This window comes from Chroicocephalus ridibundus, chromosome 24 (assembly GCF_963924245.1).
Source record: "Chroicocephalus ridibundus chromosome 24, bChrRid1.1, whole genome shotgun sequence".
Classification (NCBI taxonomy): domain Eukaryota; kingdom Metazoa; phylum Chordata; class Aves; order Charadriiformes; family Laridae; genus Chroicocephalus; species Chroicocephalus ridibundus.
The window spans coordinates 3,239,435-3,254,974 of record NC_086307.1 but is presented as its reverse complement, the minus strand read 5'-3'; the positions used below and the strand labels follow the sequence as shown (position 1 = coordinate 3,254,974).

Sequence of the window (15,540 nt, the reverse complement as noted above, 5' to 3'; positions counted from 1 at the left end):
CCGGGAGACCCAGAAGCATTCAGGGGCTCAGCAGCGCTGAGCGTGTCGGAGGAGGAAAGCCCCGGGTTAAATACCGAACGCCGCGCTCTGGATGTGACCTCCAGCCTGGGGAGCGACGGACCCGCTGCTGGCGCTTGGATGGTGACAAGGAAAGACCAGTTCGGCACACTCCCCTGGGCCTTTCCTCACTGGCACCTCCTGGCCACCACCACCAAGGTCAGCAGCTGGGACCCGACACCCATCTCCCGCGGCTTCTGTGCCCACCAGCCAATGCGCACTTGCCACCCGGCTTCCGAAATTTGCATCCCTCCAGCCCAACCTGCCCCTGCCCCGGCAGCAGCGCCGGCCTCGGGGCTGCCACTCACCGGTGTGGCTGCGCTTGTGCACCATCAGCACATTGGGGCCGATGCACACCATCCCGCAGATGTCACATTTCAGCTTGCCGTTGGGCAACCGGATGCCCCCAGGGGAGTGTGGCTCCTGGCCCGTCCCGTCGCAGTAGCCCAGGGGCTCCGAGAGCGAGTCCTCCACGATCACGCTGTCCTCCTTCTCGAGCATCCGGTCGTCCTGTGACAGCAGCCGGCTGGCTTCCTCATCGCTGTACATCTCCACCTTGATGGAGTTTGCTGCGAGGAGGCGGAAGGGATAAAACACAGTCAGCGGAGAAATAAAACTCGGGAGTTAAGGAAGCTGGGAGCGCAGCCGAGGCAAGACTTACTCCTAAAAGAAAGAATGGGACGCGTTAAGTGATTTGTTTGCGATAAAGGTGCATCTTCTTATTTTGTTGACTACTCAAGAACAGACATCAAACCCGGATCACGGGAGGTTATGGGCTGGATTACTGCTCTGCATCCCGCCTTGCGCGGCAACTGACTGAAGAAAAAGACATTTAGTTCCCTGGATTCAAAGGATTCAAAGGCAGAGGGGGAAAGGAAAACCGCTCGTGCTTTTGAAGTCCTGCAGAGGAAGCAAAGACACCGAATTTTGACTCTCTGAATCACTAAAGGCTCAAAATCCCCTGGCACAGAGAGCCCGACACCAGCCTCCTGGATCGGCAGGAAATCTCGGCTCACTGGAGAAGCCATCGCTTCACCGCAAGTTTTCAACTTCGCTACCAGACCTGGAATCCATCAACTATCTTAAAGGCAGAAAAAACGAAGCCGAAGAGGAGGGTGCTGCCTGAAAACCCCCACCCCTGCGGGCAGCTCGGCCTCTTCCCCTGCCCTCAGCCGCCCAGGAGGCTGCAGGAATCGCGGCAAACGCAGGGAAGGGACGACCACCCCCGGGGTGGCACCGAGAACCCCAAGAAAGCTCCTGTGAAATCAAGGAAGCGGACGTGAGCGATGGCGGGGACAGGTCCCACGGCCGAGGGCTTGGTGGCTGCCGGGCCACCACGTTTCTGGCCCGGCCAGGAGCAGAGCGAGGGCAGGACCGGAGGATCCGTGCTCTAAAGCCCACCCGAACCGGGGGACGGAGGGACGCGGGGCCCGGGCAGCAAAGCGAAGCCCCCGGGGTTTCCCTCCCCGCCGCTACCTTTCCTTCCTCCTGCCGCACGGGGAGCGGAGGCTGGCGAGGGGATGCGCCAGCCCTGACCTACATTCCCGGCTGCTCTAATGATCTGTGGAATGCCACAAATCAAACACTCCCCGAGACGATGGCGACCGCTCCGCTCCCTCCGCTGCCAGCCAGCCGCAGCCCTGCGGGGATCGGGAGAGGGAAGGACGGAGGGGAAAAACCTCTCCCTCTGCTCCCTCCGCTACCTCCCGACGAACTTGTCCCCCCAGATCCTGCCCGCTTCCTCCCTCAGCGGAGCATCCGAGCGGTTGTCCCACCTCCCGACGCCAGCCGGACCCTCTGCTGGAGGGAGAACTGCCGCCGGGACACCCCCAGCCGCGGTGAAAAGTCGTCTGCTTGGACAGCCGGTCTTTAAATGATCAAATTGGAAAGTTTCCTCCCACTTTAAGCCATCGCCAGCAGCCGGGAGCGAGAGGGAATCCCCTGGGGAGGCTCCTTGGCCGATTGCACCCGCTACCTGCTCCCGTAGCACCGGTCCCAACGGGCCGGAGGAAGACGAGGATGGAGTAAAGTCGAATCCAGGTCACCCACATGGCCATGCACCGAGCCCGCGGGCTTAAACAAAATATTTACAGAATCCCGTTAAATATCAGATTCTTATTTCTTCCATTTAAAGCAGGAGGCTCTTCCCAATCCCTTAAGAGGAGAACTGTGGGGGCTGGAGGAAAATGAACTTTATATACACAAAGGAGCCTCCGCTGCTGCCCGGAGGGCTGGAGATTGCGGAGCTGGAGATTGCGGAGTGCAGGCTGCCTGGTGGAGACAGGCGTGAGAAGGGAGCGGAACAACCACACAGAAACCCCAGCAGCTTCCAGATCTGGGGCTGACTCGACCCCCGGGGGCTGGTTCAGCTCTTTGTGAGAGCAGGAATGCTCACCCAGGGGCCGGGGACGCCGACGGTCGCAGCGTAGCCGCCGAGGGCATTCGAGAGAACCTCGGTAACGTCCCGGGTACTGAACCAGCCGGAGGATTTGACCTTTACAACCTGGGGGGCTTCCGACCAAACTCTGCCATCGGCCGAGGCAGGGACGATCCTTCCCGGTGGGCGAGCAAGGGAGGCTTTGGGTCGCTTACCGGGCAGGGAGGACTCACGGAGAGCGGTGATGGTGGCAGCGAGACGGTCCCGCTCCTGGGGAGACCCCGTGCCCTCCGAGGAGCCGGGGGAGCCCCTCTTCTCCGCCCCGCCGGCGGGCGGGAGGGCTCTGGCTCTGCCCCAGAGGCAGGTACAGCCTCGCGAGCGGGGATTAACGAGGAGCAGCAGCATGGAAGTGATTCATCCCAGACTGCGTGAGGTTTATTGCCGGGTGAAGAGCCCAGGAATTCTGGCTCTCGCTCCCCTCCTTCCCTTCCTGGATCCTGGCGGCAGACAATGCCGCCTTCCCAGCGAGGCTCCAGGCAACATGAACTGTGCATACACCCGGCCTTGGCAATCGCAGGCACTTTCAGACCGTCTGCTGAGCCCCCGGCCAAAGCCACCGCTGGCTGCAGACCGGGAGGAGACTCTGGGGCCGGAGCATTCTTGCGGGCGGGAGCGGGACTTTATTTATGTGCTGGCCGGTGCCACCACACTCCCCTGGGAGCATCCAGGAGACCCGGCGCAAACAGACGCCTCTGCACAAACACGGAGCGAAAAGCTCCTTTCTCGGCGGCGGGCGCTGCCGGCGCGAGTTGACGTTTGCTGCGCTTTGATTTTCTGCTGGGTTTTTTTTTTTTTTTGTGTTTTTGGTTGGTTTGTTGTTTTTTGGTTTGGGGTTTTTTTTTGGTTTTTTTTGGTTTTGTTTTTTTTCCTTCTCCCATTCCCCTAGGGACTTTTTTTTTTTTTTTTTTTTTTTTCCCTGGGCATAGAAGGGAGGGCCAACCATTGTTCTGTAATTCTCCTTTCAGAACCAATGCAGGGTCCGGTCTCACTGGAGAGAAGCCTCTGCTGGCAGAACAGGTTATACAATGTTCTTGCTCCTCTGGGGCACGACGCTTGCTGGCGGAACCAGCTGGGAAGTCAAGTCAGATCAGAGGCAATACCATCAGTAGCATCCTGCTGTTAAAGGGGAAGAGGATGGGCATTGTCCTTTCAGTCAGTCCACGTGCTCCGTTCCTTTTGCTTCTGATCAAGCGAAAAGGCCGCGTTACCTCGCGGAGCCGTCCTCCGCGAAAAAGCCAAGATTTCCTTTCTTTGCAGAGCTTCTAAGCGCCTTTATAGGGCAAATGTAAAATAAATAGCAAGTAATAAAAGGCAAAAAAAAAAAAAAAGGCAACCGAGCTAATTCATAACATTACCCCTTCTGAAAACGTCACGTTTAGGGTTTATTTTATGCTGGTTCAGAAAGAAGAACCTTCAAACGCCGGGACCTAAGCAGAGGTGTCCCGAGCACCTCGCTGCTGGAACCCAGGTGGATAAATTACGGGGGAGTTTCTCTGCTACGGAAAAGGAGAGGGGAAAGATGGGAGCAGCACCGGGGTTTTTGTTTTTTGGGTTTTTTTCGGTGCCGGTTGAGTCAATCCGGTAGAGACGGCCCAACCATCGGCTCTCCAACACCGAGAGCGCGATGCAGAGCGGGAGACTTGCCGACTTCTCCTGTCTCAGCGCTCCTTCTTCTCCTGCGTCAACGCGACTCAGCAGCACGTCGGGCCCAGGGAAACTTGACGGGTGCCCCGAGAGGGCTGCGACGTGAACAGTGTCTCCTCGAGAGAAGGCTGTGCCCCCGGCACCGAGCTCAGGCAGGGCCGCCCCGCTCCTCCGCGCACACGGCGAACGTCACGTTTCTCCTCAATCCCCACAGCGAGCGCTGGGAGCGGACGGCGCAACCAGGATAGGGACGGAGCGCGACAGCTCGGAAATCGGACCTGTTTTACTGGGGGAGGTTCCTAACTATGACCGAAAAAGTAGTTTCATTCATTTTAAATAAAACACAAAGAATTCCACCAGCAGACAGGGAAGGAGACGGAAATTTTCCTGTTCTGGACAGGAGATTCCCCACACTGGTCCCGTTTCTGGATTAATTCCCTGCTAGTGCCAGCCACCAGCTTGGCCGGCGATGGCATTCGGACGATGGCACTGTGCCGACAGCACCTGGACGATGGCGCTCGGCCGGGTGAGAGCACACGGAGGCAGAGACAAAACCAGGCGAGACCTGAGGGGACACGCACCCGCTCTGCGAGGTGACAAGGGCCAGCAGAAGCGGAGCTTCCCAAGGAGCACGCTGCCTCTTCCGCCTATTTCTTGGCATGGCGGGGGGGAGGGGGCAGCCGGCAGAAAGGATGGAGAGACACGACGGCAAAGCTGGTGCCTGAAGCAAAGGGCACGGACTGGCCAGGGGCAGCGGAGGCTGGGAGCTGGTGGTGTGTGTGATCACTCCCGGTGGAGCCGAACATGCCGGGGGCTCTCCCACCTCCCGCAGCTACACAAACAACTTCCCGACAGGCTCATTCGCCTGCAGGCAGAGGTTCCGCTGCTCCGGGAATTGCCGCACACACCGCGGACCCCAATCTGCCCCGGCTATTACATGGAAGCTGAGCGACTCCTGGCTTCCCCCCGCAGCCATCTAGACGGATATAAAAAAAATAACTTATCCCAAAGCAAGCCGTGGCTCTGCGGCCCCCCCAGAGCTCTGGTCATTAACAGCCCACAACACGCAGCTGCCCGAAAGTGAAATTTAGCACCACCAGGAAAGACCCCGACCCCTCGGCGTCACCGCAGCCGACCTGACAAACTCCGGGCTCCGCAAGAGCCGCTGCCCAGGATCAGTAACAGGGCAGCTGCTCCGCGCAGAGACCGGAGCCGGGTTTTATCCTCTTGGGCTGGAAAACAAAGAGTCAGACTCCGAGAGAAATCTGCCGCAGCGGGAAGTCACAATTTATGTCACGCCTGAGAGAGTGCAGGGTTTGGGGACAAACCGGGCAGACCTCGGCAGGGTTTTTCCAGCGGAGGCGGCGTACTCACCACTGAGAGAGCGGCTCGGGGAGGAATGCTGGCTGTTGGGTGTGCTCACCGTGGGTCCCACGATCGCCGAGCTGAACTCCTTCTCCAGAGAGGAATCCCCACTACCTTTGGGAGGAGGGAAACACAAGTGAGTGACGCCTGAAGCACAGCTGGTGGCTTTCCACCGGCTTCACCCCGCCAGGCCCCCTTCCCAGCACCTCTGCTCTGGAAAGGGGCTGCAGGACACGGCTCGTACCCCAACGGCACCGTCCACCACACACACCAGCACGGTGTTACGGGAGCTCGGCGCTTTCTGGACCACCGTCCTCCGGCTGTCACCTCCTCAGGCACCGCAGCCCCGAGCCGACGCCGTGCCGATGGCTGCAGAGCGGTTGCAGAAGGGGAGAGGGGTGGGACGCCACAAGGGAGGACTCTGCGGGAGCTGTGGCCGGCACCGCGGTGTGTGCCAGCCGGGGGGGAGCCAGGCCACCTCCCACGCACGACCGTCGACCCCCACCTGAACACCGAGGCTGACCCCAGTGCTCTGCCCGGGCCAGCGCGTCCCTTTGCTGGGCACCGGGGTCCCTCTCCTTGACGGTCCCCGCTGAAATGACGATTCCCAGGCAGACACTCGCATCCCAGGGAAGCCGAGCCCACCCCAGATGGACCCCTGCTGTCCCTGGAAACAGGCCCTTGCCCACTCGCACTGGAAAGGGAATTCAGCCATACAGCTGCCCACCAGGAGCGAAGCCCAGATCACCTCAAGCCCAAGCCACTTGCACGGCAGCCTAGACTCATTTTTTCCCCTCCAGGGGCTAGCAGGTTTCTGTTCCGGCGAGACCTGCCGGCTGCCAGCACGCAGAAAACCCCCGGTTCCCTCCCCACCGCGTGCCCGAGAGCCGGGCAGCTGCCCGCGGCGATGCTGCGGGGACGGGGACAGTGGGAGTTTCACGATGGAAAGTGCAGAAGCTCCGTGACCGCCTTTAGCACAGCTGGGAATGTTATTTCTAAATACTTGCATCTGGAGAAACTCTCCTCCCGGTGCTTCCCGGGCCCAGTTCATCCCATTGTCTGTTGACGACTGGGACGCTGAGCTCATCAGCCGCGCTGAGCCTGGGAATCATTTATGGTAACTGCCCTTGCTGAGAGCATCTTCTAAATCGCTGCTTGACCGAGGCCCAGCTGGGACACCCCAGCGGCACCCTCACACCCCCAGAGGTTTTCTTTCCTCCCGGGATCACAGCGGAAAAGACTCCGAGGACCCTTCCGTCTCCCGTCCCCGCACCCCGGCAAGGCTGGCAAGCTGCTGCCAGCCAGCACGAGTCACGCGAAGCCTACGTGCGCTGCCAGCCACGGCAGCGGAGGTTAACGAGAAGGCTGAACAAACCAGCCCTGGCGAGAGGGAACGAGCCCGCTGCTTCGTTAGCCCACGGGCTGGGGGCACGTCCTGAGGCCGAAAACCCACCAGCCGCTGCGTGGGGTGAGACCGACCCTCTCAAAGGGTCACAAGCAGCGTCTTCAGCCTCCACGGGCATCTCGGGGGGTAGGGGGGGGAGTCAGGCCTTTCCTTCCCCCTCCTGCCTGCCAGCACGGGGGATTTCAAACACCTATAAATCACCCTCCGTAGTCAGTCCCTTTGCCCAGCGCAGCCCCCTGCACCCCGGCTCCTCCGCGCACGGAGCGAGCGGAGACGGCACCGAGCTATTTCAGGATCCATCCCCCCCCCTCCGCCCCCCTCCCCCCCCCCCCCGCCTTCCCCTCCCCAGCTCCCGTTTAACTCGCATTATTCTACCTTGCTGGAGATACCCTGGAGTGTTATCACAGCCAACTCCTTGGAAACAGCGCTGGAGCCCAGGCTGCGTGTGCATGTCTGCGTCGCTGGCAGGGCGCACGCAGCCACTCACCTTCCAGGAAGAGCAGATTCCTGGAAGCGAGGGAAACGACCGTCATTTTACAGTCAGGCGGCACCGCACGGCGAGCGGGAACACGGGCTGTGCCGTTCCCCGGCCTCCGGAGAGCACGGAGCCGCGCCGAGCCCACGGGGACGACGCTCTGCGGGGGGAGAGGATGGAGCAGGCGGGAGAGCAGGGATGCTGCGAGCTCTCAGCTCTGCCCTCACAACGCCGGCGGCCGCCCGGGGGCTCGGCCACCCAAAACACCGGTGGGAAATAGAGGCCCCGATGACCCGAGGGAGAACAGCATCGTCCCCAACGTCAGCCTACAGTCAGCCATGGCTCGTTTGGGCTCCGACCCTCCTGCTTTGACAAGGGATGAGGACGCCGAAGCCTCGGTCCTCAGCTCCAGGAGCATCCCACGTTCAACTCCCCCAGCTCCCTGGTGTGCGCGGAGGCAGAACGCGCCGGAGCCAGGCTGCTCCGGAGGAGACGCTCAGCCCAGAAGAGATCTCACACCTTTCCAGCACCGTCGACGCCAGCGTATCCCTGTCAAACGGCCAGAGCCCACGGCCTCACACCGGAGTCGCCGGGAATTATTTTAGGCAGGGTTTCCCTGTGAGCTTACCTTGGCACGTGGCTCCCATCCTACAAAAGGGACCCGGCTGGTCCCGGGGCTGGTTTAACCCCCAAGGTGAGCTCGGGGCTCACTAACGAAGCACCCAGGTGATGCTGACAGCAGGAAGAACTTCACTGCACCCTTTTACAGCCTGTTCCCAGCTGCTGCCAACCTCCCATGTGTCGGAGAAAGGTTAAAACCCCCAAATTTAAGTTAAACATTAAGGAGAAAGAAAACTTAAATTTCTCCCCGCCCCTTCAAGCATTAAGGCAGGGCACGGCAGCTCGTTTTCAGCTCCAAGCTCAGCTCCTCTGCCAGCCGGCTTCATCCTCCAGATACCACAGGATCCTTCTCATCCCAAGGGATCCCCGATCCCCTTCGGGCTGGAGGCACCGAGGGATAACCGAGCTGATCCTCGGCGCCCCGGGGGGGATCAGGCCAGGGCGAACCTTCACGCTGCCCAGACCCTCTGCTCCCCTGGTGGTGGTGGGGGGGGGATCGCTGTCGGAGCCCCCCGCTCTGAAAATCACCCCCCAACATGGGGACGGGGTTTTTCTCTCCGGGGCTGACACCGGGACCCCCAATAACGGCTCCTGCAAGCGGTCGCCCGCCGGCGGCAGCGAGAGCTGAAGCGCTATCCCACCACCCCTGGGAGCAGCCAGCGCCTGGTTTCAACGGTCTCTCAGCAATTTCCCCTCTCTGATAACTTTTCAGACTTTGAGATTTCAGGAAATATTGGGTCACATTTCGTTTGCTCTAAAAAAAAAAAAAAAAACCAAACCCAAAAAAAAACCAAAAAACTAAATGGAAACCTGAACGTCAGGCAAGAGCAGGTTCGTCTGTCTGTAGCCCAGTTATCCAAGGAGCCGAGAGCGTTTAACCCCGTTCTCAGGTGCCCGGCACCCAGATAAAAGAGGGTAAAATAGAGGAGATCTGGGCTGTTTTGGGGAGCAGAGCTGGGGCGGGGATGGCCTGAAAACATCCCCCGTCTCTCAACAGGCTCTGACCCGCAGACACGCGGTTGCGGGCAGAGCTCCGAGGTGCTTGACCACCCCAGGGAGAGGACGGGGACGGGGACCTGATGCCACCCTGCCTGCATGGGGCATCCTCGGTCGGGGACAGGGCTGCCCCGGTGCTTTCTCCGGCTCGGGCAGAACACGGTGCTCAGCCCCTCTTACCACCGAGGCCGCAGGACCGACACCAGCAAAGGGCAGCAAAGCCGTTATCTGCCGCTTTTTTTGGGGGGGTTAAGTGTCCCCAGAAGGACTTATAGCCCGAGGAGGTGCCACCTGAGGCGTGGGACGGAGAGGTCTCTCGCCCGCCTCCACCTTGTTCCTACCCCTCCTGCAGTAACGGCTCTGTCTCTACCAGAGCTGTTTCAAAACTGACTTCTTTTCCTGTGAAGAATTCAAAGGAGAAAAAGTTTTTCACATTCATGAAGAGTTTCCGGGCTCTCGCTTACCTCGTTATTTGACGAACAATGAACTTTTTTTTCAAGAGTTCGTTTAATTAAACATATTTCACAGAAACGAGTTTTGAGAGAGCCCTGCTGTTTGTTTCCTCTAGTCATTTCACAGCAACCTGAAGCAGCTAATTGGCCGGCCTCCCCCCTGACCCTAACGATTAGCCGATCTTCGTTAGGCCTGCCCTGACCCCCCAGCCCAAAAGAGAAAGCCCACGCTGCCGCAGGGTTCCTGTAACGCCGCTTTTCCCTTCTCCCCTCCTTTAACTGTTCCTTTTCCCTCCGGACTCTGGGAGCTGCTCAGCCTCGGAGCCCCAGGACTGTCCCGTGCCGAAAGCTCGCACCCACCCGAGGGGGTTCAGGCTGCACCGAGGGAGACGGGTTTTTTTTCGCTCGCCACTTTTGGGACCGTCTTTCCCGGCTGCAGCACCTCCACGCTCACCGGGAAACACGGAGCTGCCGCAGGGACTGTCGGGAAAGGGGAGAGCTCGCCCACGGGACTCCCCGAGGAAAGGCAAAGCTGCGGCTCTGCGGGTGACGAGGAGCTCCGAGCCGAGAGCTCCTACGCGTCCCCAAACTCCGTCGGAGGACAGGGGGAAAGCCCAGCGCGGCTGAGAAAGCAGCCACCCTGGAACGGCGCGAGTGGCCAACTTTGGGGAAGCATTTTGTTATTTCACAGAGCCGTCCTGGCAACCAGAACCCCCAGCGGCAAACTGCAGCGAGCGCCTCGAGAAGAGCCAAGCGAGGATCCTCCGGGGGACGGGAGGAAATCTTCATAGAAAGAAGGAGCAAATAACGGCCCCGCAGATGAGCTTTGTCAGGACGGGGAGGATACAGCGTGATTTATGCGAAGGGGCGTTGTGCAAGGTCCCCCGCGCGGCTCTGTCACTGCACCAAGTCCCGGCCACCGCAACCGCTCGTTAGAACAGCCGGGGTCCTCCCTTCCCTTCCAACGCACTTCAACTTCTGACCTTCATCCCCGCTGAGCCATTCATCCCCGGCTCCTCCAGCTCGCTCAGAGACGTCCTCCCGCCTCGCGTGGCGCTGGGGCCGCCTTAGGTAACGGCGAGAGTTTCTTCCGGCTTTGCCGCTTCTCCATCCACACCAGGTCTGACTCTCATCCCCCTCTCCTCCCCAGCAAAGACGGACAAACCGAGGGCTTTTCACGCTGCAAACCCCACTCCCCCAGAGATAGGAACAAATCCCACCAAACCAGCTTGCCCTTACGGCCCGTACCAGGTTTCTGCGGGCGACCAGATCATCTAAATCCCCCCCCAGCCCAGTGCCCCCGGGGTCCCCTCGGAGACGGTCCCTGGGGCCGCGACGCCCAGTACGGCAGCTCCGGTCTGTGCGACGCCGCCAAGATCCCGGTTCCAGCGCCAAGATCTAGGCCAGCCCCGCGCCGCTCCCCCGCTCCCCACGGATGTTTCACGGCTTTACGGCTGGAACTCGGCCTGGGTTTCATCTTAACGCGCAGCGATAGACGACGGCGCTGAGCTCGGCGAGGCACAGATCACCGTGGGGGGTGGTTTTAAATATCGCGCTGCCTCCAGTCGCGGGTTCAGCGTGCGTTAGCGGGACTAACGCGCCCATTCCCCTTCAGGTAGGAGCCCTGAAGGAACAGACCAGCCTCCCTGAGATCTCCCGGCACCGGGACTGCGCAGCCGTGGCTGGAAATACATTTTTCCTTTCAGCAAGGCTGGAGATTTTCCCCTGCGAGCACCGGCAGCCGCCCGCCGGACCAGCAGGTGAGCGCACAGCACATAAACTCCAGCGTGAAGTCCCGAGGCTCAGCCTAGGTATCCCTTCTTTAAATTAGCTGTTTATTATGCCCTGGGCTTTAACGCTTCTCCGGTATTTAGCAGAACACACGCCGGCGTTCTGAACACCGCTGCTCGATGCTCAAGCCGCAACGGCGACAGCAGCACAGCTACACCGAGCACGGGACAGCTTGCTTACACCCCAGAGTATGAGACTGAGCACCTTAAAAACATTAGCACCCCAAAATAGCTGGCAAAAATTAAGATCAGACATACCAGACATGTAAGATCGTCCATTACAGTCTTCTATATCCATCTTTAAGGTACTTCGCTGAAAGAGAAAGCAGAGCTCAGTCAGAGTTAGCCTCCAGAAGCTGCCGGGACTCTCCTCCTCCCGTCAAACTGCCCAACGGCTTCTCACCCCCGTGTTCCTTTCACGCTGCTTTGCAGCCCTGGGCTTAACACCCTCACCACCGACTTCACCACCGACCCCCAGGGGCTACGCCACGGTCCCTCCCCACCCCACTCCCGGTGAACGCCAAGGCCAGCAGCCAGCGGGGGGGTCACAGAATCCCAGACTGGCCGGGGTGGGAAGGGACCTCTGGAGATCATCTCCTCCAACCCCCGGCCAGAGCAGGGTCACCCACAGCAGGTGGCACAGGAACGCGTCCAGGCGGGTTTGGGATGTCTCCAGAGACGGAGACTCCACCACCTCTCTGGGCAGCCTCTGCCAGGGCTCTGCCACCCTCAACGTCAAGAACTTCCTCCTCATTTTTAGGTGGAACTTCCCATGCTCAAGTTTGTGCCCGTTACCTCTTGTCCTGTCCCCGGCACCACTGAGAAGAGCCTGTCCCCATCCTCCTGCCACCCCCCCTTTCAGTATTTATAAGTGTTGATAAGGTCCCCCCTCAGCCATCTTTTTTCCAGACTGAAGAGCCCCAAATCCCTCGGCCTTTCCTCATCAGAGAGATGTTCCATCCCCTCAGCATCTCGGTAGCCCCTTGCTGTCCCCTCTCCAGCAGTTCCCCGGCCTTCTTGACCTGGGGAGCCCAGAACCAGACACACGGGTCCTGGGGGCGCCGCTGCGGACGAGCACCAGGGAGGGTCTCACCCCCGGCACGCAGACCAGCACTGCAGCACGGGGTGAGCTCCTAAAGCCAAACCTGGGACACTGGGAGCGGGCGGAGATGGGAGAAGAGGAGATGCCAGCACCCCTGGGACAGGCGAGAGCCGGGAAGTCACCGGGACAGAGGGACAGAGCCGCTGCCACCCCCTCTGGTGACAGCAATTCGCTTCCCCAGCTCCGGTGAGGGGCCGACGCGGCAGCGGGGAGAGGAAACCGAAGCCCCTGGGCTTCATTTTATCAACGAAAAGATCCGGGGTTGGGGGCATCGTGCTCTGCCCACGGGCCTCGCAACAGCCCTTCCAACCACCACTCCAAAATAAAAGGGAAATCTGCCTTAGATTTTGCCGCTCGGCACCCCACGGAGATAATGAACATTTTATACATTCAAATGGCTTTTATTTGTCAATTAGACTGGCTGTTTAAGAAACAAAACGAGCCCAGTTTTAGAAACAGGAGTTTTGCTGTGTAGAGCCGGCTCTAATTGGCAGTTGATAGGGTCGGAAACGGAGCGTTTGCTGCAGAGAACAATTAAAAAAAAAAAAAACACAGCGATAATTTGTGGAGATGAATCGTCTCCTCAAAAAGGAAAAAAAAAAGAAAAAAAATCAACGTGATTCGCAGAGCGGGAGCACACAGGAGCCGTGCGTTTCCCGCAGCCGGTGAGGTTTTCCCGGGGACCTCGGTGCTTTTCCCGAGCCGAAAGAAACCGCTCGCTCCCTTTGGACCTTTGAAAAGCAGATTTTTAACAATAACCGCGTCTTGGGCGAAGCGAGTCGGACAAGCCTTGCTCCTGGCGACGCAGCGCTCGAGATAAGTACGGATGCGGACGAGGCGCATTAGGCTGGGCTCGTTACCGTCCCCCCCCCCCGGACCCGACTTTTGGCTTGATGTTAATTAAGAAGAAAAGCAGAGCAACGGCGAGAGCGTTAACTGCAGACCTCACCCGGGGCGAGGCGGGGGGGGCTATCGATGGTTTTGGGGCAGCTTTGGGCACCGCTTTACACCCAGCCCAGCGACACCCTGCGGCAGGTCCCAGGCGGGGGGGGCTCTGCCGGCCGTCCCCGCATGGGGTGGTCACAGGAGGGACAGGCGAGGACCCCCCTCCATCACCGCTACCCAGGTCCCACAGCCTGGGTGGGGAGATGGGAGACGCCGGGGAGATGGAGACCACCTCCGATCCTGCTGGCAGTGGGACGGAGGCTCCCAAACCTGCTCCGAATCCACAAAAGCTGCTCCGTATCCCGTGCTGCCACAGGCATGGGGAGGGGGGGGGGAGGAATTTAAATCAGTTCGAAGGGCTGCAGAGGAGAAGGAAGCGCATGGGCCAGCACTGTGACACCCGCGCCGTTCCCTTCCCTTCCATCCGGATCTCCGGGAGGGATGGGGACAGCCTGGGAGGGACGGGGACATCCCGGGGAGGGACGGGGACGTCCCAGCCTGGGCAGTGAAGGAAGAGCCGAGCACTTCAGAGCTCCCCTGCCCACCCCGCAGCGGCCGTTAACTCTGGGAGATGACCATAATTTAGGTTGAAATCTCTCTCTCTCTCTCTCTCTCTCGCTCTCTCTCAAGCGCCGGGTTACACAGGAGCTGGGGTTGCAAAACGCATCCTGCGGCTTGATTTTTGTTGAACCCGTAATTCTGCTTCTCCGCGTTAACGCGCCCCCCGGCTCGCAGACCGGCCCCGCTCTGCACAAAGGGCAGGGCGACGCACTAATTCAAAAAAAAAAAAAAAAAACCCAAAAAAAAAAAAAATCAATTTTATTTAGAAAGTCCTTTCTCTCCCGTACCCCGCAAAGCCCTTGAAAATATGAAATTTAATAAATAATTAAAAAAAAACCCCAAGCACCAGGCGGGACCCATCACAGCCCGGGCTCCCGGTGTCCCTGGGCTCACCAGGACCCCGGTGTCCCCTCGAAACCCGAGAGAGCGAGGAGCAAATAATTAATTTCCCTCCAAGTAATCAGCTAATAATCAGCCCAGCAGAACTGAGGAGCCAGTTCTGTAACTCCTACTTCCTACTCCTGCACGCGGTCTCATTAACGTTAACGGGACGATGGGCAGTAAAAGAGATGGATTCCTCGCTCCTTTCTATTTTAAAAGGGGACGCAGAGGGGGGGGGAAAAAGGAGGGTTCAGGAGCCCCGAGTGCCAGCGGTTATTTTCCTGAATTTTGGCTGAACGCGAGGCCTTCGCAAGCGGGAATCGCAATTTCAAAAATTGCGAATGAAAATAAGGCAGCACCGAGCTCGCCTGAACCTAGAGCTCCGCAGTAACGACGGCCCATAATTAACCTCCGGCTAGAAAACGGTTCCGTGCGTCGTTTGTTCCCCGAGTCCTTCTAATTTTGAAAAGCAGCGCACAAAAGGCTGTGCCAGCCGGACCGCCAGAACCTGGGGGGAAAAACACTTTCCCGGGAAAAAGGGGCTGCTCCGGTGTGATGCCGGCCGGCTCCGAGCTGCCCCTCGGCACCGCCAACCGCCGCGGGACATCTCCGCCGGGACAGACAACCCCCCACCGATCCCCACCGGAGCAGAGCCTGGCGTTTATCCCCTCTCCGGAGGGGAATTCGGGTCAGGCAGCGCGGTGAGGACTCGGAGCCGGGGACAAACCTCCACGCTGGGGAGCAAAGAGAACATCTCCGTCTCCGGCCTTTCCTTCCCAGCTTTCAGGTGTGATCATCGACTTGGGAATCGGGAGGCAGGAACGCACTAAAATTAGAGCAAAGTGCCTTCGGCGCGGCTCGACGCCCTCCTCCCCGTTGAAATAAGGACTTTTCCCCAAGTGGCAACACTCAAGGGGAAGAAAAAAAAACAAAAAAACCCCCACACACACACCCCCCCACACACACCCCCCCGAGTCCTGAGAATTAGCCCAATTTAAAAAAAAAAAAAAAACCACCTCCATCTCAACATGATGCAATTTGGGAACATCGAGGGGCTGCTGCAGGCGGCCAGGCCTGGCTGTGTCCCCCCCCCGCCGGCACCAGGAGAGGGGCCGAGACTCAGCTTCTTCCTGGGACAGCCAGAAATGTCCTAGAAACAGGAAAAATCTCCCCGATCCGCCCCCCCTCTACTGCAGCCTCCAACGCCGGGCTCCCATCAGCCGGCGTTAACCCCCGGAGCCTTGGGGTCGTGGGGAGGCTCAACCTCTTTTTTTCCCCTGTTTTCCCCTTATTTCTCTTAATTTCTCCC

General features: G+C 59.4%; 1 protein-coding gene across 7 annotated transcripts in view; it reads right to left on the bottom strand.

The window, feature by feature from the left end:
* Positions 1 to 15,540, bottom strand: part of IKZF4 (IKAROS family zinc finger 4) — a 28,661-nt gene that overhangs the window by 8,921 nt on the left and 4,200 nt on the right. For 2 of the 7 annotated variants that reach the window (XM_063358953.1, XM_063358955.1), the window contains exons 2-5: positions 11,501 to 11,555; positions 7,284 to 7,415; positions 5,513 to 5,617; positions 366 to 626 (exon numbers count right to left, since the gene is read on the bottom strand). In XM_063358953.1, coding sequence (XP_063215023.1) covers positions 366 to 626; positions 5,513 to 5,617; positions 7,284 to 7,415; positions 11,501 to 11,540 — 538 coding nt within the window. In that variant the 5' untranslated portion in view covers positions 11,541 to 11,555. Of the gene's footprint in view, positions 1 to 365; positions 627 to 718; positions 905 to 5,512; positions 5,618 to 5,747; positions 6,644 to 7,283; positions 7,416 to 11,500; positions 11,556 to 15,540 lie in introns of those variants that run through there. The other 5 variants (XM_063358956.1, XM_063358954.1, XM_063358957.1 and 2 more) reach the window with 4 other exon arrangements.